This window comes from Ictalurus punctatus, chromosome 21, assembly GCF_001660625.3.
Source record: "Ictalurus punctatus breed USDA103 chromosome 21, Coco_2.0, whole genome shotgun sequence".
Taxonomy (NCBI): domain Eukaryota; kingdom Metazoa; phylum Chordata; class Actinopteri; order Siluriformes; family Ictaluridae; genus Ictalurus; species Ictalurus punctatus.
In genome coordinates this window covers 3201449-3224603 of record NC_030436.2, presented here as the reverse complement: position 1 = coordinate 3224603, position 23155 = coordinate 3201449, and the positions used below count along the sequence as shown (strand labels likewise).

General features: G+C 38.3%; 1 protein-coding gene across 1 annotated transcript in view; it reads right to left on the bottom strand.

Annotated features, from left to right (window-relative positions):
* slc6a11b (solute carrier family 6 member 11b) overlaps positions 1-20110 on the bottom strand; it is a 43113-nt gene extending 23003 nt beyond the window's left edge. The window contains exons 1-9 of the mRNA XM_017451164.3: positions 19765-20110; positions 19216-19422; positions 17268-17402; positions 15820-15960; positions 14601-14682; positions 13559-13691; positions 8851-8985; positions 4134-4237; positions 1021-1145 (exon numbers count right to left, since the gene is read on the bottom strand). Of these exons, the coding sequence (XP_017306653.2) occupies positions 1021-1145; positions 4134-4237; positions 8851-8985; positions 13559-13691; positions 14601-14682; positions 15820-15960; positions 17268-17402; positions 19216-19408 (1048 nt within the window). The 5' untranslated portion in view covers positions 19409-19422; positions 19765-20110. The remainder of the gene's footprint in view (positions 1-1020; positions 1146-4133; positions 4238-8850; positions 8986-13558; positions 13692-14600; positions 14683-15819; positions 15961-17267; positions 17403-19215; positions 19423-19764) is intronic.
* Between the last annotated feature and the right edge of the window lie 3045 nt (positions 20111-23155).

Sequence of the window (23155 nt, the reverse complement as noted above, 5' to 3'; positions counted from 1 at the left end):
CCGGAAAAACAAATTTAACCCCAAGATTTCTTACATGTGGTTGAACACTGGCCGAAACAGAGCCTAAATGGAGACCTGGAGGGGCCTAAAATCAGAACTTCACTTTTGCTTTCGTTTAATTGCAGAAACTTATTTGCCATGCAACATTTAATTTCCTCAAGACAGTCGCAAAGCACTTCCAAAGGATAACTACTGTCAGTTTTAACTGGTAGATAAAATTGTGTATCATCAGCATAGCAGTGGTAGGAGATCTTATTTCTTAAAAATAGCACCCAAGGGGAGCATATAAAGTGAAAAAAGAAGAGGGCCTAAAATGGACCCTTGGGGCACACCGCATAATAGAGGAGCCGAAAACTTCCCAATGCTCACTGAGAAGGTTCTGTCTTTCTGGTAAGAGGCCAACCACTTCAGGCCGACACCCAGAATACCCACCACATTTTCCAACCGATGTAACAGAATACTATAATCAATTGTATCAAATACAGCGCTTAAATCCAACAACACAAGCACAACATGTGATATAGTATCGAAAGCTTGCAACATGTCATTACTGACCTGATGCAGTATAGATACTGTGAGCCAGTGTGGTCAAATATAGCCTAATCAATTAAATGCAGTCGTGTCTATTGGGGTTGCCAGACCATGTCTCCCAAGTATAGTTATTTTTTAATCCATCTGGGTTCAAATAATCTGGAAACAATTGACATTGTGCTGATATCATTTAGTTTGTTTAGTCCGCCACAGTTTAAGACAGTTTGTCGAGAGTCAATCTGGCAACCCTGATTTCATTTAGTATCATCTCCACTAGTGCACATGTACTTTAAACCACTCTTATTTGGTTTGACAGCATGTGGTGTCTTAAATATTAGTTGAATTATAATAAATGCAATTGTAATTCTTTTACCAGAGAGACAGCATTGTCTGACTTCCCCCTTAACTCAAGCCCTGTTTGCCTTAAAGCAAAACAGGTCTGAGGTGGCATTGGAATGATGGATCTCTGCTCCTGGCAGTCACACTCACCTGATTCAGCCACAGCTTCAATCGGCACGTTCTGTTCATAAGCCATGAAACCTAATACAGAGAAGATGGCGAATCCTGCCACAAAACTCGTGCCACTGTTCAAGCAGCATAGCATGATACAGTCCCTGGAACACAAACACATTACTGTAACTTGAACCTAGTCTCATATGAAATTCAAAGAATTGTTAGCATCAGACAGAAGTGATTCAGAGGATGTGATTTTTTTTCCCATTTATGGCCTTTTTTAAACCAGTGGTAACTGATACTAAACTGGAGCCTCTAATCTTCCCTTGTGTGTTAGCTACATTAGCTTCATAGCGCTAGTACAAAATCAAAAAGTTCACCACTTTTGAGATACATTTCAGGTTTTGGGGAAATTGTCAATTCATCAAATGTCAATTTCATCTATAGCCAAACTGTTAATTCAATTTGGTAATATTTAACCTGGCATTGCAACAGCTATGCAAGAATTAAATATTTATTATGACTTCTCAAATTAGTTACACTGTATTTCATTGAATGTAAATTGAACAAGTATTTACAGTGCTGTGAAAAAATATTTGCCATACTAAATTGTTTTAGAAATCAAAACAAAATCTAAGATAAAAGAAAGGAAACCGGAGTAAACACAGAATAAATTTTTTAAATAATAGTTACAGTGGGGGAAATAAGTATTGAACGCGTCAACATTTTTTTTTTTAGTAAATATATTTCCAATGAGGTTATACACATGAAATTTTCACCAGACATCGGTATTAACTCAAGAAATCCGGAAATATAAAGAATTCACAACATTAAAGTCCATAAATAAAGTTATGTGTAGTAAAGTGGAATGACACGGGGAAAAAAGTATTGAACAGGCTAAAAAAAAGCAGTTCTCCAAGGCAAGGTAAGGCAAGGAACCAGCTGAAATCCATAAGTAATTATCTATCTGTGCAAATGAATATCAGCTGGGTTAGTAAATTGATGGTCTATAGAAAGGCTTTTTGTTACCAAGGTGTCACACAAGAAACATCTCATGATGGGTAAAAGCAAAGAGCTCTCCCAAGACCTTGAATTTCTTGAGTTAATACCAAAATCTGGTGAACATTTCATGTGAATAGCCTCATTGAAAATGTATTTACTGAAAAAAAAATTGACATGTTCAATACTTATTTCCCCCACTGTATTTATTGAAGCAAAATTGACTGAAATACATCAGTCTGGGAAGGGTTACAAAGCTATTTCAAAGGCTATAGGACTCCAAAGAACCACAATGAGAGCAGTTATCTCCGAATGGAAAAACTCTGTACAGTAGTGAACCTTCACAGAAGTGGCTGATCTTCAAAAATTCCTCCAAGAGCACAGGAAGAATAAAAAGTTATGCAACACCTATCACCAATATGAAAAACTAATTGCCCCCATAAGCTTAAAATCTGTTTGAGCCACATTTAGCAGCAATAACCGCATCCAAATGCTTCCAATAACTGGAGATCAACCTTTCACTTACTTCTAAGACTAGAACTTACTCTTATGCTATGGATCATTGTCTTGCTGCATAATCCAGTTGTGCTTGAGTTGCTTGTAGAGAGCAAAATTCAAGTTGCCCAGACCTGAAGCAGCAAAGCATCCCCACACCATCACACTGTCTCCACCATGCTTGACCGTTGGTATGATGTTCTTTTTGTGAAAGAACACAAATGGGACCCCTGTCTTCCAAACAGTTCCACTTTGAACTCATCAATCCACAGAATATTCTCCCAAAAGGTTTCAGGATCATCAAGGTGTGTTTTGGCAAAATTCAGATGAGCCTTAATGTTCTTCTGGGTTAGCAGTGGTTTTCACCTCGCCACTCTTCCATGGACGGCATTTTTGCGCCGTGTCTTTCTGATAGTGGAGTCATGAACCTTTCATGATGCAAGCCAGGCCTGTAGTTCCTTTGATGTTGTCCTTGGCTCTTTTGTGACTTGCTGAATAAGGAAGGGAAGGTTCATTACTCTGCCGAGTTTTTCCATTTGGTGATAATGGCTCTCACTGTGGTCCTTTGGAGTACCAGAGAATTAAATATTGCTTTGTATCCCTTCCCAGACTGATACACAGTACTGTGCAAAAGTCTTAGGCACCTGCAAAGAAATACTGTAGAGCAAAGATGACTTCAAAAATAATTAAATTAAATGATTCTCCATAAAAAATACTATAAAGAACAGTTAACATTAATAAATGAAACAAATGCAATATTTGGTGCGATAACCCTTTGCTTTAAAAAAAAAAAAAAAAGAAAAAAAAAAGAAGGTAGAATTAATGCAGTTTTATATTGAGCTGTAGGTTTTATTGAGCATCTTGCAGAACCAGCCACAGTTCTTCTGGAGACTTTGACACTCTCTTCTTATTTTTGCAGCAAAACCCAGCAGCCTTCATTATGATTTTCGTCTGAAAAGTGTCTCTTACCTCTTAATATGCTGGTTTCTTTACAGACATATAAATTTACTGACATTTTTCCATAACATTTAATTTTATGCTGGAAAACTAATGTTTGGAAATCTAAAATGTTTTTGTACTGACTCCATAATGTATAAGTCATAAATTTAAAAATCTAGAACAAAGTTTGTACTAAAAAAAATGCACAGTACTGTATTTCAATCAGATTCATCATCATCATTTCTGGAATTTCTTTCAACTTTGGCACAGTGTGTTACTGGGTAAGACTTTTTAACAAAATTCATGCTGTTGATAAAAAGTTCTATTTAAGTGTTGATGTGATTGAACAGGGTTTGCAGTAATCAGGCCCGGTTGTGTCTAGTCCAGCTGAACCCCGTTATCAATGCAGTTTCATATGTTTGGGGAATTAGTAACTACGGGGGCAAATACACTTTCACACAGGCCCAGCTGGTATTGTATAACGTTTTTGCTTCAATAAATAACATTATCATTTAAATACTGTGTTTGTGTTTACTCAGGTTGCCTTTGTTTTATCTTAGATTTTGTTTTAAATTTCTGAAACAATTTAGTATGAGATATACACACAAACAGAAGATATCAGGATGGGGCGAATACTTTTTCACAGCACTGTATTGTGCAGCCCTACAATGAGGGGTCTTTGTTATTGTTGTTGTTTTTACAAATTCAAAGCTTACCTGTAACAGTTGTTATTATAACTGTTATAGCTCCCGAGAGCAGTCAGACATCCCAGACAGATGGCATATGAGAAGAAGATCTGAGTTCCAGCATCCACCCACACCTAAGGAAAGGATTACATTTACATTTAATAACATTTACATTTAATAACAGGAATAACACACGTTGGACTTCCCTGAATGGTGTTATTTTGCTTATACCACAGAAATTTGAAAAACCTATTAAAATCAGTGAAATATGGACAGTTTACATTATAGTTCCATTTAATGTTATTGAAAATCCATGAGACAAGTTAGTTCCTGTTATAGCTTACATTATAACAGCTATAACCCGTCATGTGCTCACCAGCCTCACTTTTTTTCCTCTCTCGAAGTTAGAGAAAAAAACAAAAACAAAAAAACAGTAGCTTGTCATGTGACTAACAAACAAGAAATTGCAAACTTCTTTAGTCCTGTAGACTCTCTCATGACAGGAAACTTGTGAACTAACTGTTACAAAGTGCTGACAATGGAGACTCCTTCCATAAAGGTTAAATAAGTAAACCTCACAACAATAATTATAAGTTTTTCTTTGTTAAAGAACAACACATTTCTGCTTATTATTATCCTTAGATTATGTAGTGTCTTCTACTTAATGAGCAGTTACTATGTGAATAATAACATATTACAACTACGGCATTAATTTAAACCTATAATTTATGCTAGAGCTAGAAGTACTGTCAGAGCTGTTCCGTTGTAGTCAGAGGCAAAGCAGTTGCTCTTTAAAATGTAATCGCTGGTTAACTGCTATTGTTTTATTTAGGAACAATATAGAAAAATAACTTCAGAGTGGTAAGAGACGCCAGTAACACCCACCCCATTGCTGATTACCTCTGTCCTGTCTTATTCCTTGCATTATACATGACTGCCTTTGATGGTTAAGATAATAAAGATCTACACATATGTATTTCCTGACAGAACCTGATACAGTTCTGCTTGCTACGCCATGAAATTTTAAAATACAGATGGCAAGTAGGTCTGCGGTACCTGTATTGCTGTTGGCCCCTTCAGCAGCTCTGGCCTGGATTCTGCCTCACTTGGATAAAAGTAACCAATCAGTTTTCCACTGACATGCACCTAAATTATTTTTTAAAGTGCCCCATACTTTTTATCTTATCTACAGACTTTATTGGGCCTGAATTGGAGTTATTCTCTTTCTATGTAAGGATGGTGTAAAAATTTGGCAATGGGATATGTGCATGGAAGGCAAATTAAGCCAGAGCCTCTTTTAAACTGCTCTCACATAACCATTGAGCCACTAATCTGCTTTACTGGGAAAACAATTGACAGCTTGCGGTATTCGCTTCCTCTGGCGAGTAACCACGGAAACTCATCTGACCTCACAAACTCAGAGCAGCTTCCCTCCAAGAACATCTATTCCGCACCCGTGGTCATTTACACCCTTTCAGTTTCCCACTAGGCCGCTGTGGATGTGCTAGAACGGCTTCGCCTAGACACGATGCTAAGTTATTTAATAGTTGCTTATTGGTGTTGTGGCTAATTTGGAGGTTTGTTTTGTCTTGTTTGGGTCAGCAGATGGTTGGCCTGGAATGAAAGAAAGTTTTTTCCCCCTTTCTTAATATAGAAATAAAGTTTTCTGAAAGCTGACTTTACTTTGTTTCATTTTTATAAATGAATGCAACAAGTCATACATTTGGGGAAAATTTAATTAAACAGACACATGTCCGTTGGATGATGTGTACAAATACATGTGTTCAGCTGAAGAAAAATTTAAGAAACAAGTTCACTCCCTTACACGTTATGCCACTTTTACCAATGATTATTCGAAACGGATCAGTGAGTGTAAAGGAAAGTTAAGTAGAGTTATCTAACCTTCAGGTATCCTAACAGCGATTCAAAATTAATAACATGGCTGATGTGCTAAGAGTCGAAAGAGACATTTACAAGTGGCTAATGGAATTTGGGCTCATGCACATTTCATGCATTTCCAAAAATGGCATGAGCACACACAGAGTCTCGACAAATTGACACACAAACTGATACAGACAGACAATGACTATAGGATATTTCCTCATCTTAGAGTCTATTTCTCTATTCTATATTTCATATAGTCTTTATATAGGCTTAGTATAATAAAAAATGTTTTACTGAGATAATGTACAATATTTCGACATTTTATTTAATATAATAAATGGGATAATGAACAGTGTTTAAGCCTGAACATGCATGATGACCATAAGAGGACTAATGGAGCTTAGGTTGCTGTCATTTTAAGAAAATCATATTAACTCAAGATCGTGACTTTTCCTTTTTTCCACTCTTTAGAGTGCCCAAAATTAAAATAGAAAAGTAGATCACATACTGTAGGAATGCTAAAGGGCTACTGATTGGAATGTTGTAAGTCCAAATCCTGGCAAAACCTTTAGCAAAACCTTTAGCCCTCATCTCCTCAGCTGTATAGTCTCTCAATTATAAGTCACTTTGGATCAGCCATATAGGCAAAATATAAATGCAAATATAGTTTAGCGAGCTAGAATTGTTTCTGGTTTCTAGACCAAATTTCCTCTTTGTTATTCTGTACTATGTGTAGCAGTACTTTATCTGAATTCCTGTACGGCACAGTATTTTCATTTTGTCATATCATTTCTCCATGCTCTGCACCAGCATGAAATATTACATCTTGTATGTGATATCTACACGAAAAAAAAAAAAAACACAAAAGGAGACCCTTGGGTGCATAGGATTGGGCAGCGTGGGTGATATACAACAGAGCACACAGAGTGGGAACAGACTACTTATTGTACAAACCGAAAGCTAATTAAACATGGGTGTCGGAGGCTCTCCCAGCCAAACAGCAGTCCTTTATTACCCTTATTTTTTCACCCAGCTTTTCTCTCCACTTCTCAATCCTTACACATTGCTCACTCTCCTTTCACCTCCCAAACTTAACCAGACTTTTAACGTTACCTCCCTAACCGAACAATGGTGATGGCAAATGTGAGACATTAACTTTATACATTAATAACCCAGACTTGGGTTATTAATCCCTCACCTCACCCTAACATTAACCGGCTATTACCTTTCATATAAGTTGGTCCATGCAATATGCAATCCTGAGATCTCAAAAGCTCAAAAAAAAATTGTCCTGGTACATCAAATATTCATATTGAAATTTTCATATGATGTTCATACCAATTATCATCATTTATAGTGTTATCTTATCTTTAATTATGACATTCTTAATATTAATATCGTTTTCTACCAAATTCCCAGATAAAAAGTTATCTTCCTAACCCAAATGCAAACATTTTTCCACAGTGGCGTACTGGACAAAAATTGCAAAATTATCATTTGTTATTATCATCAATTATCCTAGTTTTTTATCATCAGCAGCAGCAGCAGAGTTGGGTGTAACATGTTGCATTTTAAAGTGTAACTTTGTAACACATTACTGTAATCTAATGACTTTTTCTGATAACATAATAATGTAACGCTTTACATTTTAAATTAATCTGATTACAATTACTGAGGTCAATAAAATAACGTTACTTGCATTACAAATTTATTGTTAAGAAAACAATATTAAGTAAAAGTCATTTGTAAAATAAATCATGTTTTGCCAGAAGAGTTTAAAAAAATATATATTTATAGCCCCAAGAATATATACATAATACTGACGACAAATTTACCCCATGAACGGTCAGAAAACCGACAGAGTAATTGGAAGACATTCACTAAGGGATCAAAATGAAGAACATAAATCACTGCTGCTATGTTGCATTAAATAGGAAGCAGTAAATTGCCAGACTGTCATACAACACAAGATTCAACAGAAAAATCATGGCTTATGCTTTTAATTTAACAATATGAACAACCTTATTTATCTATTATTTTTTTCATGCGACATTTAAGACCATTTATAACACATGCTTAATGAAAATATATTATCCATTGTTGACTACTGAAATGTTTTGGTAGCGTGATGAAAAAAAAGTCTGCACCACACCCTGAAGTCTTCCGTTAAGCTAAGATACAGCTTAACATGCCATCAGTTGTGACTAAAAATCATGCCACCACTGACAGACAGGTGGTGGTTAACAAAGATTAGGTTGTTGTCTATAATATTTTTTTCAAGATTTACTTAAAATGGTGGCTAGATTTTCAAACCGGAGGTGGAAATCGCTGCACAAATTGACTCTAGGTATGAATATCGCTAAGGATTTTTTCCCTATATTATATTTACTGTTACTGTTTAAATCCCAGTTTATAATCCAGCTATTTAAATTAAAATGTGTTATTCAGAAACTAATAATAAAAATACAGTATATAGTATGTGTATGTAGAGTGAGTGAGGTATGAATGTGTATGTAGAGTGAAGTATGTAAGATATGAAAGTCTTGACCTGCTGATAGGTCCTGCAACTTTAAGGGATTAGAAAGTTGTTTCATTTTGCCCTCGAGTTCTAGGGAAAATAGGATCTGCTGCATCAAATTAATGGGGTTTAAAAATGTCATTAAGTTATTAAAAGGTTTATTATTCTATGCAAGCAGGACAAGAAAACTTTCAGACTTAAAGATTAGCTGGAGAGCACCTTCTGGACTTTGTAAGTCATGTCTGTATAAAAGAACACTGTTTTGTATATTTTTAATGAATTCATAAATAGTTAACAAGCTCAACTGGAAGAAAGGTGACATGGTGTAAAGAAAGGGGTTTTTACCTGGGGGTCTGAGAGCCGAGAGATGTCAGGGTAAAGGTAGAACTTGATTCCATCTGCTGCACCAGGAAGTGTGATCCCTCGAATGAGTAGGATCACCAACATGAAATAAGGGAAGGTTGCAGTGACGTATACCACCTGCAGGTAGAATAGTATTGTTAAAGTTTATGAAACTGATTGTGGCATTCATCATGCATTAGCCCCCCCCAAACATTGATTTTGGAATTAGGAACAAGACCATGCTAGTTGTACCAATTAGACCACAAGATTTTGCTAGTCAACTAGCATGGCCATACCAGCTAAACCAGCACTAGGCTAACACTAATTAGCATTAACTAGCCTGGACCAGCACACAATTCATGCTACTCCAAGCTGTTTTTTTCAGTAGGCATATTGTCTAAAAGATGTCGACACTTAATGAGCTAAAGCAAGGATGAGACAAGGAAAAATGAATACAGGAGGAGGTTTTGTTTCACTAGTCTACCAAGTGTAAGTGAATGGTATTTGAGTGAATGAGGGAGGATGAGTGGTGGGAGCGACACTCTTGAGATGGTGAGAAGGGGTTAAGGAATGCTCTGAAGCATGCCAAGCAGGCAGGTTCAGCTCTCAAAAGTCTAATTGAGAGTCGGCTGAAAGACGGATTCTCAGGGGAAAGGACAAGGTTCAGCTCTGAGCCAGAGGTTTTGATGGAAAGAAGCACTTAGCACCATGTCTCACCCACAAAAAAGGACAAAAATAGAATACCCAAGAGGCTACCGGTTTGCGATTTGTCAGCAAGACGTTCACAGTCTAAACCATTATCAAGTGTCCAACAATAATGGGAAAGCGATTCGTCTCATGAGAGACAAGTGGATTTTGATTCTTCACTCCATCGTACAAGTCATGGCAGAACATCAGGCCACAGATTGCTCTCATACTTTTGAGGTTTCTTAGCTTGGGTGGCTAACACTATTTTTTTTTTCAGAAACCTATTCAAGGTCCATAGAAATGAATTCCAGCATAGTGAAGTTCTTTCAGCTCCATGAACAAAACCGCACTTGGGGGGTGGCACTAGGTTCTTGTCGTTCTGGCATTCAGTCAAGTCCATGCAAGGACAAGACAAGGTCTGGAAACAAAAGCTTTCTGCCCTGTTTCCCTCTAGAAGGAGCCCAACCGGGATGTGTTGGCAGTGTGGGAAAATGTGTGGCAAAGCAACGTACAATTGCCAATGCCTTCACTTTGACCTCAGCCATTTACTGTACTTAAGGTTACATTTACAGGACAACAAGCGTGACTTTATGGGGATTAACAGGTATCCTGTTCACATGGTTACATAATCAAGGCTGATTATGTATGTTCGCTTATAGCCAGTTCTTGCTCGCTTGTTAAAGATCTTTGTTGCACAAACAATTGACTCCTCTGTTTATTTCGAGACACATTTCATTGAAGTGCGAGTTAGCATTTTCTCACCTGCACCAGATTCAAAAACAACAACTGAAGCTGTTGAGTCTGGAATAACAAACAAAAAGCTGTGAGCTTGTCACCTTAGCATATTTGAATCCCTCATGATGAGACCAGGAACACTTCCCAGTTCCTAATTTTTGTTATACTTTTCAATTAGTCTAACACTATGATTACATATACCAAACTGTGGGCACCACAGAAAGCAAATCCTCTGTTTGGCACTTAGATGCAAGTGCATGGTTTCTATGAACAATGCTCTGACTCGCCAGGAGTCTCGGAAACACACTGACTTTCTCCCAGCTCTCCCTGGGTGAACGTTTAAACCCTTGGATTCACAGGTCAGCCCCATGCCATAAATCTACTGCTGGCTTATGTGAGAATCACACCCGGCCACAAAAGGCCTGTGGAGAGCAGCATAGCAATAGCCCTGAATGCTCTGCTGTGTATAGCGTTCAAACAGGAGGGAAAAAGTGCCTCTCTAGCCGCCATAATTCCTCACAGAAGGGAAGAGGCGAGCTGAGGAACTCTGCATGCTCCTCATGAACGCTCTACTTTCCGTCAATGAATACAGAAATCAATCTTGGCCTGGCCACTAAAGCCTCGCCATGAAGGGACATTCTTCGCTGTTACTTCATGGCCAAACAAAAGCTACTTCAAGAGATACAGGGCCTCGCTGCCGAGTTCTTTTCTCCGGGACCTGTATAATGTGAACCCATTTGTTTTTCCCAACACTACCCTCTCCTTTCTCTCTTTTTCCCCTCACACATCCCTCTCCTTTTCTTCTTTCTGGCTCATTGAGTCTGTTCGGCGTTCTTAAAGACCGCTAAGCGAATCGCATCCAGAGGAAGGCTAGGCTAGCATCCGAGGATGAAAGTCCTCATTGGACTGGAGTAAAGTTCAAGACAACAGAATGCCAAATTTGTATCTTTCTTCCGGAAAATAAAAAACTTCCACGATCATTTTTGTAATAAAAGTTAGTAGCTTGCTTGAATTTTTACATCATGTTACACTATATATCTTGTTGATTTTTTTATTTGTGTGTTTTTGTGTTATCAATGGTCTTAAAACTAAACCTCTCTGGGAACATGGCCAGCTAAGCTGAAGGTCGAGCTGAAGGTCAAAGGATAGTATTTATATATTCTTGACAGCTGAACTACTGTCTGTCCTTTTGAATACCTTCATGCAGATGAGGTCTCCCTTCCTTCCAAAAGCTAAATTCGTTTTGACTGTAGTTCTAAATGTTCTAGATGTAGAGCAACATTAGCGATTTCTGTTTAATCAAAACGTTAAAGACTGTCATTGTAAATATGAGACTGACTACCCCAAGTTTTATATATGGAAGGGAAGGAAAGACAGCTGGAGCTGAATCAGTAGAATTCCATATTCATTCCTTTCTTTCTCCCATCCTTACACAAATACAGTATTTTACACACATACTTCCCTGCAAAGACAAAACTTCAATAACTATATTAACACAGATACTCCAACTATTCTACACGTTCCACCAAACATCTTGCAGGCTGCTTTTTACAGTGCATTTTCTCCAAAACTGTGTAATTTTGAATCTGGTTACTTTATCACAAGATTTTATACATATTTGTTACATGCACACATATACATATTATACATATTATATATACACACATCTTTATATATATATATATATATATATATATATACAGTTTTATGCAAAAGTTTGGACACCCCTGATAATTCTCATAATTTCAGTTTATAATCTGCTGGGCTTTCAATGCAGCAACGTCATTTAGATATAATTTACACCTTATGGAAACAGTAACATTTCAGTTCGGAAATAACATTTATTGAATCGACAGAACCAACACAATGCGAGTCATAACAAAAACAGGCAGGTGTTAAAATTTGGGCAGCTCAATGGAATTATCACACCAATATTTAGAAGAGTCTCCTTTTGCTGAAATAGTAGCCTGCGGTTGCTTCTTATAGACACTGATAAGTCTTTTGGACCATTCTTCCTTGCAAAACTGTCTCCAGTTCAGTCAGGTTTGATGGTTTCCGAGCGTGGACATCCCGCTTCAAATCATTCCACAGATGTTCAATGATGTTCAAGTCTGGGGACTGGGATGGCCATTCTAGAACATTGTATGTGTGAACTGTGCATGAAATCCTTGGTAGATTTGGACAATGCTTTGGATCATTGTCCTGCTGAAACAACCAACCCCAGCGTAACTTCAACCTCTTGACTGATTCTTGAACATTGTTCTTAAGAATCTGCTGATACTGGGTGGAATCCATGTGACCCTCAACTTTGACAAGGTTTGCAGTACCTGTGCTTGCCACACAGCCCCATAGCATGATGGACCCTCCACCAAATTTTACAGTAGGGAGCAGGTTCTTCTCCTGGAACGCTGTGTTCTCTTCCCGCCATAAAACGCGCTTCTGGTTGTGACCAAACACCTCTATCTTAGTTTCATCTGTCCACAGCACATTATTCCAAAATAATTCTGGCTTTTTCTGCATCACCCTTCCATTGAGCTGTTCGGACTGTAGAACGATGTACGACGGCGCCATCAGCAGCAAGATGTTTTTGGAGCTCTTTGGAGGTGGTCTCTGGTTTGTCTGTGACCATTCTAACCATTATTCGCCTTTGCCTTTCAGATATTTTTCTCAGTTCTACCAAATCTTTCCTTCACAAGGACTGTTCCTGTGGCCCTCCATTTTCTAACTATATTTCTGACTGTGGAGACAGAGACCGTAAAGCTTTGTGATAACTTTTTGTATCCTTCTCCTAATTCAAATTGATGAATTCTGCTAGTTTTTAAGTCATTAAGGAGTTCGTCTGAGGTTCCCATGTTGCTACTTTCCAGTAGAGAATCAAAGATTTGCACAGCTAACAATTAGCTACCTTGAATATCCTTTTTCATGATTGGTTGCACCTGTGTTTTCAGTCTAATGTTCATTGAGCCAATCAAATCAATTTTATGTTGCAGTCAATCAGCATTAAGTGACTACATGTATTAAAAACACAACTGAAAGGGTGGTCAAACCTTTGCACATCCTATTTTTCACATTTGATTTTATTTCATCCAACTCAATACTGCAACACTAAGAATTTTTGTCTGAAAAACATCACATTATCCAGCATATCACTACGATCTTTCCTTTAAAAAGACTTATCTTGCAAATTATCATGCAGCTTCAGAAGGGTTCCAAAACGTGTGCATAAAAATGTACATGTACGTTAAACAAAAATGTTTAATATTATATATATATAAACCCTTGATTTTACCTTTCCAGTTGATTTAGGACCTTTCCATATGCAGAAATAACATATGACCCAAGCCACTGCAAGGCACAGAGCAAGTTCCCAGCGCAGCTTCCCAACCTGTTCAATTCCACCGGATATACTGAGGACACGACGCCTGAACCAAAAATAATTTCACTATGAAAACATGGCCATATTAAGAGAAGAAGTCCATATTAGTTCATATTTTCTGTTTATATATTATCCTACATTTGATCTAAACTGAACCCAGACCACACCACTTTACAGCGATTAAATAAGGTCTGATATATTACCTTCATGACCGTGAAGTTACCCTGAAACTGCCGTGAAATGTTGTACTTAAAATCACTCGTTCTTTCAGTTTAGCAGTTTTACAGGACATGTTAGATATATAAAAGCCACAGTCCTGTCTCAGGCTCTCTGTCCTTCTGCCATTAATCATCTCTGACATGTTCCTGGACGAGGTCCAAGGTCCAAGGCGTAAGAACGATCTGACTGCTAAGGCCTGGCCTTGGCAAACATACAGAAAACCATCTGCGCCAAATTTGTGTCCATACCATTTCTAGCTGTGCGAGTGCCCTTTTGATGCTTGTTCACAACAGCAATGCGAAAAGAATGACAAATTATCAGTGAAAAAGGTTATGCAGTTCTGTGGAATAGTAAGCGGCGGCCCAATTGCTCCAATGTATGTGCTGTGCCAAAAGCTGTCTGGCAAGCGTGAGCATCACTGTGCTTTGTAACTTCCTTGGCTTTTATACTGATGACACCAGATATATCGTAAGTGGAAGTCACTTGAAATCTTGAAACTAGTTTCTCAATGAAATCTCTACAGACTGTTGTCTCATTAGAGTCTGACATAGGAAACTCTCATTTAAAGAACAGAGGTCTTTGAGTAAGTTTGCATTATTAAAAATATCAATATAAGATTTTTTTATATATAGTGTTTGATATTTAGTTACCATTTACATGACAAGGTTGTTAGCATATCATCTATCAAACAATTCAATGTTACAGTTAAATACTGTACAGAAAAAGTTTTACTTACTCCCAAAACTCTATTACTGGTGAGGTGGCATAAGGGTTGGTGAGGTTTTCCACACTGGCATTGTTGAAATCCACACAGTTTTCTAAAAAGAAAAATTGGAATTGGCATGTATTACATTGTGTTTATTCATGCGATCTTCAGCAACCACTTTATGCTTGTCAGGGTTGTGGTACACTGGACCAGTATATCGCTGGGCAACATACACACACATTCACACCTAGGAGCAATTCGTCATGCAGATGCACCTACTGACAGGTTGTTTTGGATGGGACAAAGAAACTGGAGGTAACCCACATACACAGGGAAAACATATGAAACACCACACAGACAGGAACCTGAGCTCAGGATCAAACCAGTGACCCAAAAGATGAGATCTGGCAACACTAGTGATTAATTCCATTAATATTTCCATTAAAACAATATACATCAAATAGCCAGTTTCATCTACTTATACAAAGTAGGATTGCAGGTCGTTATCTTTGTGTAGCTATGTAGCTCAGCAGTTAAAGCTTCATGCTAGTGACTGGACTATTGTGAGATCAAATTTCAGGATGATCTACAAAGTAGGAGAATCCATAGACGCCCCCATTTGTTAGCAACAAGCTAGCCGGACATGGGTCATGTATATGTACCTCCTGAAAACAGCTAAGTATATAGTTAATGTTACAGATTTAACAAGTGACTATATGTGTATGTTGATTGATCTCAAGCTAATACTTGTATATACAGTATAAATTATTTACAGTAAAGTGCTACTTTGTTTACGGTTGACGCTGTGAGCAGTCATTCTTATTCGACATCATTTGCTGAATTTGGGGTTGGACATGGCGAATTTATGAGAAGAAATTTCGAGTTGAAGGGGCGTTTCCTTTTTTTCCCCCATGTCAGAGGTCAGAAAATACGAGTTACGAATTTTAATTGAATGCAGCATTATTACTGCATCTAGTGGTTAAAAATGGGAACTACAACACCTGCAAATAGAGGATCATTGGGCAGGAATCACGCTGCCCCAGACACATGGTGAGGGAGGAGCAGCAGAAAGTACTGTTAATGCCAGGACTGTCAGATTGGGCTAGTTTATATATTATATATATATATATATATATATATATTCTAAAAAATTAAACAAGATTGTTTTGGCTTCTTATAATTCCTGTCTCTCAGGTTTGTTAGGCTGCCATAATAACACTCCTGAACAGTGATGTAGAGATGAACACACCTGTATTCCAGTAATGGCCGCAGGAGGCCCAGGGCAGCTCGGTGGTGAAGCAGTTAAACAGGTAGAAGATTGCCCATGCCAAAATAATCACATAATATACGTTCAGATAGGCCTCGATGACCTGAGTTGCATAACCAATACCTTAAAAAGAAAGAATACAAGGAGATATATATCATACTCTGAGGCTCTATAAGATCTTTGACTTCCAGCTGTGTATTACTTTCATAATCATAAGTACACGCAGAGTAACTTCATATTTGTTATGAGTACTAATAATAAATGTCAAATAACATATCACAGAATACTTTTTTAAAACTGACTTGTTATGAAACGCACAGAGTTTATCAGAAACACTGATTTCTCTTACTCTCGCTTCTTTACAGAAGAATATTTAGAATATTATATATATCCGCATATTTGAGCGGTTAGGCAACCCTGGAATAACTTTATTGTACATCATCTAAATATAAATGTTAGTGTAAAACTAACGGTAAAACTGTCTCGGATTTCCTTTTCATGCTACAGCATCAGCCCCATTTGGTTTTAAGTGAAATCATGGGCATTTATTAAAGCTGATAAAATTGGACGATTTCAGGTTAGGTTTTCAGGCCTATCAGCGTTGGAAAACCACACCAATGAAACAGAGAATAGTTTTACATGTACATCAAATTCCGTTTAAGGTCTGTATTCAGGTTTCAGCAATATTCCGAATACAATGTTTATATGCGTACAGGAATCTGAATATTCCTGTATAAATGGTTGTTGACAATATGCCGATCTACACATGCACTTTTCCTTTCCCACTGTTATTTCACTGGTGTTATTTCACAATTCTTTGTGGACTGAGCATGCGCATGTATCTTCTTTCAGTGGACTTTCTGAATAAGGTGTGTACATGCAACACATTTCTGAATAAAACAGGCACGTTCCAGGGGTGGGAGTCAGAATTTCGGAAATCAGAATATTGGTTTAATCTGAATCGGGCACTTGGACTGAGGTGTTTACATGACTCAGGAGTAATTTGAATATTACCAAAGAAATATTGATGCGCATATAAACGCAGTCAGTGAAAATATCTGAATTAAGATAACGATGTTATTTTGAACAACCACCAAACACGCGGTAGGTAACTGGGGGGCGCTAATTAGAGTCGAAATTCTGTAGCATGATGAAACATTTTAAAAATCCATCATTTGATTCAGCATTGTGAGAGTACACATTATCGTCTTGTATTAAACTTAATATACACTATACTCGTCACCTTAGCATATGTTAATAGTATTTATCCTGTTATAAGTGATCTTTCTAGATCACTCTTTCTGCTGTGTATGCATTGTAATTAATTCCCAGTCATATCGACAAAGCCCTTGGTGCAAAAAAAGAAAAAAGGTGTTTAGAAATGATATTAGCTGACATTTTTGTTTAAAGGAATTTTAACTGTTACCTACCCTCGAAAAGTGGACACACTTTTCTCCAGCATGTGATTCCTCCTTCACTGGTAAACTGGCCTAGCGCTGTCTCCAGGAAGAACACAGGGATACCGCAGCACACAAAGAAGATGACATAAGGCACAAAGAAAGCACCTGCAAAACAGACCAGAGTGCTCATTCAGTCACAGAGCAAGTCCTGCGTTCACACTGTAAACAAACACGGAGTGTCGTAGTGGCTGCGTCATTTCATTAAAGCTGGCTAAAAGCATCAACAAGTAGCATTCTTTCCTCTGAGTGGGACGATTTTCTCCATTACAAGCACAGTGGCTACTTTGATCTTGCAGTCACCAGTACTTTCAAATAAATGAATCAATCCAGTACTTGTTAATATGATCTATTACATGAGACGACACAGAGAAGCGTAGGTTTTATGTAAAGTTTACATGTTTAATTTAAAGTTTATGTAAAGAATATCAATGGGACTATTACAAGAAAGCACAAAATTGGGCGTAGAAAAATTACAACTACTGACGACCATTTTGAATCCTAAATCAATTAGCTCGACTTAACCTAATAAATGCTACTACTTGGCAAATATTGTCATTTCAGGAGAGCATGTGATGATTTCATTCGCTTTGAATAATGCTAACTAGCTATTCATGAACTTAGCCTTGCTTGTGCTAGAAATGTTTATATAGGTTAGCAGGTTTGCGGACTCATTTTTAAGGTTACAGTTTTAGGAAATGTTGCTTCCTGGACTATCCGAATTTCATTTCAACTTATTTTTAGCACCCTAAAGGGTTTTTCAGGAAACCCTAATGTTCTGTGTAGAACTCGACATTGTGAAACAAACTGTTATCATATCACATGGTTTAATAACATGGTATAAGTAATGTTTCTGTAATGTAAAACCTTTGTAGACTTAATCTTGTAAGCATAATCTTTGTATAACTTATTGGATATGTTTCTGTGTCTTCACTCTAGCGTGAATCTACAGAAGCTAAACCTGGACACCAAATAATAACTTGCTGGTTGGATTTCAGATAAATGGAAACTCTTTATGAAGAACAGGGTTGAATGAACTCATATAGTGTTCAGTTATAACCAGGTGGAGTTGTGTAAAATCTGTAAGTGTTGCTGTGGCTCTTTTGGATGCTTTTTCCCTAGTTTGATCCAAGCCTGGATAAACACAGCCCATCAACCTCCTCAGTGTTAACTTCACACTTAGTATTGACTTAAGTATTAAGTATTGACTTAACTGTACCTTTTGGGTTTTTTTGTTCATATATCGAACATAGCACATTTAAGCGTTCTTCGGTTTATCCCCTAAAACGTAAATTCAATCTTTTATTTATTTATTTATTTATTTATTTTACTTTGGGTTTTCCCACTGAAATTCCAATTTAAACCAATACGCCCTAGTATTTAAGATGACTAGAAAGCTGTTACTGTTCCCAAAGCACTAGTGTGGACATGCGTCCAGAAGGGATGGCGAAAATAATTTCTCAAACCCTCTAAAAAAAAGTATAGAGTTGGAAAAAGTTGAACACCTTCTGTGATCTACCTCTAAGCCTTACACTAGCAGCTCCCAGAAGTAATGTTTTTAACGCCACAGAGCATGCTAGCACTGGTTATACTGTATGCCAGACTTCTGGCTGTTTGTCCAGACCTCCAACTGGTCAACTTGCATTACATGGGTATGCAGACATCCAAAAACATATGACCTTCTCCAAAAGTTCTGCATGGAAAAGGTTCCAAGTGGAACCTCATTAGAATGGGATGGGAACATCACTCTTAACTCTGTAAAGATTTCTTGATTAAGAGTAGATTAGACCGTGTAGACATTACTTCAGCACTAGTAACCTAGTAGGTGTTCCTTGTGCTTATCAGTGCACCTTTAAGCGTTTTGGCATTAATAGACTATTTTGGAGAGATAATGCTGCATGGACGATCTTGAGCGTCTCACCTCCTCCGTTCTTGTAGCAGAGATATGGGAACCTCCACACGTTGCCGAGTCCGATGATCTCTCCGGCCACCGAGAGCACGAACTCCAACTTACTGCCCCACTGGCCGCGCTCGTGCACGGGGCTCGCGTGCGGAGCCTCGGCGTCTTCCGCGTGCCTCCCGTTCACCATGGGCACGGGCTTGTCGGCTGTCATCACCTCCCAACAGCCTGCGAGCGATAAGAGGGTAAAACGCTGGGTCCGACCCGGAGCATGCGAGGAGAACACCGGACCCGACTCCGAAATGTCTCGCGACGAAACTCAGACACACACGCACGCGCGTGCAGGCACACACATACACGCACATACACATACACGCGCGCGCGCGCTGGCGCGGGCGCGCACGCTCTCGCACACAAGGCGCAAAAGCGCATCAAAGCCGCACATTTAATTAACCAGCGTGTGACTATAATACTATAGCACCAACACAGTGGACGCATTTATCTCTGATCAAAAGAAACAAATAATAACAAACCCGATGGAGCTGGATCCGATTCAAATATTTTACTCACCAATATAAAGTCGTGCAGTAAATCCTTTTCTTGGCTGATCACCTGTTATCAATCTCAACCCCAAAGGCTCAATTCAAGTCCCTTATACCAGAATAAAAGAAGGATAAATAGGAATAAAGGTCTGTGTGGTGGGAGACGGGTGTGTGTGTGTGTGTGTGTGTGTGTGTGTTTGTGTGTGTGGAAAGATCTCGGCTGGGTTTGTTGCAGAAAGATGGACGGATTTGCTGTTCTTGCTGCTGCTCAGCTCTGGTTCCTGTGTCTGATCTCAATACGTCTCTGGTTGGAAAAGAGCCATGTGGTAACGGGACTCGCATCCTCCTTAACACCACCACTCTCATTTAGCTCACACTTACTCTGGCCACACACTGCACACCGTGCAATATCAGTAGGGGGTTCTGCTTTGAGCTATGACATTTGGGGTGAAATTTGGGACACTGTGTCAAGCAGGTGGTTTTTATCCGCATTCAAGCATCAATTAAATAGCCCCCCCCCCCCCCCCCCCCCCCCCACATATGGCTTAACATTTATTGAGAGGACTCACTCAGCATGAGCACAAAGAATATTATGGAAGAATTAAGTCGTTTATAGGTGTTGGTCTCACAGGAGGTGAAAAAGCAGCTTTTAAATGGAAATTCTCTTCCAATAATTTGCAGTCTGCCGTTTAAGGCTTGACACATCTGTCAGAAAGTCTGCACGCGTCAATCAATAGTTTTAAGCATCTCCAGTGCCAATATTCGAACCGAAATGAAAGTTGACTTGTCGCTTAAAAGATGCATTATAGTACTGAGATTTAGCAGAACTGAAATGTGGTCATAACAATAAATCATTCATCTTCCGTAACCACTTCATCCTGGTCAGGGTTGTGGCTCCGAAGCCTTTCTCTGGAACACTGTGTGGGAGACAGGAAGACACCCAGGATGCAGTCCACTGCAGGTCACCATAACAATGACGCTGAAGAAGTATGATTTCAACTGACGGGCAGAAATAAACCACAGAAAAACCAAAAATATCTAAGCATATAAAACATCTTGACATGTCTTTGATACCAACATCATAATTAACGTCGTGGCTTCTCTCAGCATTGGTTCTTTCTTATCATAATAACATAATTTTATTTGTCAGTTGTGGCAGAAGCTGACTATGTATTATCACAATGAGTTGCTTTATTCTCCCAGCCTTTTTCCTCATTCTGAAACAGACCACTAACTCTGGATAACAACCAGCTTCAAGTAGCGACTCGTCTCTCAGCAAGAAGAATTACATGGATTGCAGGAAACTGGGAGTTCCCTAAGTGTTCACTGTGCTATGGAAAAGACTGACCTGGTCACTATACAGCATTCAGTTAAGGGTCATTCGTCATTTGAACGCAAAAGAAGTAGGACACCGCATACAGAGAGTGGCCACCAAAGATGCTGGCAAATACTGCGCTCAGTGGAGTCCAACCAGGGTGACATCTGCATTTCTTCTGCTGAACACGAGTCTCCTAATCTGAGCTTTGTACATACGAATAAATATGTTTAAAAAGCACGTTGATAATGTCCGAACAATGCAAAAGCATCAACATAGCACATCCAAACAATGCAAAAGCATTCATGGTCAAATAATCCAAAAGTATGTTCAAACCACATAAAACTATCATCATACAACAGAAACCATACTCAAACATATTAAAGCTTTCTCAAATCATACTGAAGCATGCACAAACCATGCAAAAAGTATTACTGTACTATACAAAGGCATTCTCAAACCGTGTAGAACGTATGGATATTTGTTATGGATAAAGTTGCTCAGTCATTGTGGATATTACAGCAATAGATTATAGTAGAATACGTTGAATATGCCTGTTAAATAAGTTATGCACACTCTCAGTCTTTTTATTAGCATGAGTCCATATTATAAGCCAAAAACAATTTAAAAAAAAAAAAAAAAAAAAGGCCTTCATTTCATTCATTTTCATGATTTAACCAGGTTAAATAACTTGTTGAGATTTAAAAAAAAAAAAAAAAAAAATTCTCTTTTACAAGAATGATCTAGCCAAGAGGGCGACAACAAATAACAAATATTCAATTTTACATCATCAAAACAGAAAACAACACAATCAAGGTTCACAGCAACAACTGGTCAAGGGATAAAACACAGTATCTGTTAGAAGTACTTTCAACTCATTCAGCGATGGAAGCATGGCCAGCTTTAAATTATGTCGTCGGTTATTCCAAGATTATTTTGCTGCTTGACCAGTGTTTGTGAGTCTGTAGGGAACTAACGCTATCTCTGCAGAGAGACTGGAGACAAGACGGGACGGAGAGGTTGCTAGGATACAAGGACATCACTTTATTTTCTACCTACCAAGCTGTCTTCTGTTGCCTTCCTTTCTTACGATTCTGATATCATCTGACTTCCTTTCTAACGATTCTGATATCATCTGATAAGCTAGTACATATGAAACTGTCGTGTGTACCGTTTGAGCAGGTGTGAATGACATAATGTTGATGTAGAACGCAACTCAACGGATTGAAGTATTTATAAAGATGGCACGTCCTGCAGGATGCGCTCTGAATTCAGCTCTCCAAACCACTCTCACACATGCAGTTCCAGTTCCCCAGCGAGACACATTTTCACGCTTCTTGCACATGTATACAACGCACTGCTTACACAGTGAAGGAGCAGGAATAGTCTTGTGCTCGAACCCCAGTCGTTTTTTGTTTATTTGATTACTAGCCTAGTTTTCAGTAGAACAAGGCCCATGGGACAGATAGTGTCCCAAATCCTTTCAGTGGATGAAAATAAGCAACCCACGTGTTTTTTTGTTTTTTTAAGTTTTCCACACTACTTAAGCTATGTACCAGTTTAGACAAGGTATATGCTGATAATCATTTATATAATACTATACAGTTGTACTTTTGAAGTGGAATGTTTATAGAATTGTCTCTATTTCTGCATAAATATGACCTACAACCTTATCAGATGTTCTTAAGTCCTAAAAGTGGATAAAGAGAACACAGTTAAACAAATGAGACAAAAATATTACACTTGGTCATTTGTTTATTGAGGAAAATTAATGATCCAATATTATTAATCTGTGAGTGGGAAAAGTATGTCAACCTGTGCTTTCAATATTTGGTGTGACCCCTTTGTGCAGCAATAATAGCAACTGAACATTTCTGGTAACTGTTGATCAGTCCTGCACATCAGCTTGGAGAAATTTTTAGCATTCCTCAGTACAGAACAGCTTCAATTCTAGGATGTTGGTGAGATTCCTCACATGAACTGCTCGCTTCAGGTCCTTCCACAACATTTCTATTGGATTAAGGTCAGGACTTTGACTTGGCCATTCCAAAACATTAACTTTATTCTTCTTTAACCGTTCTTTGGTAGAACGACTTGTATGCTT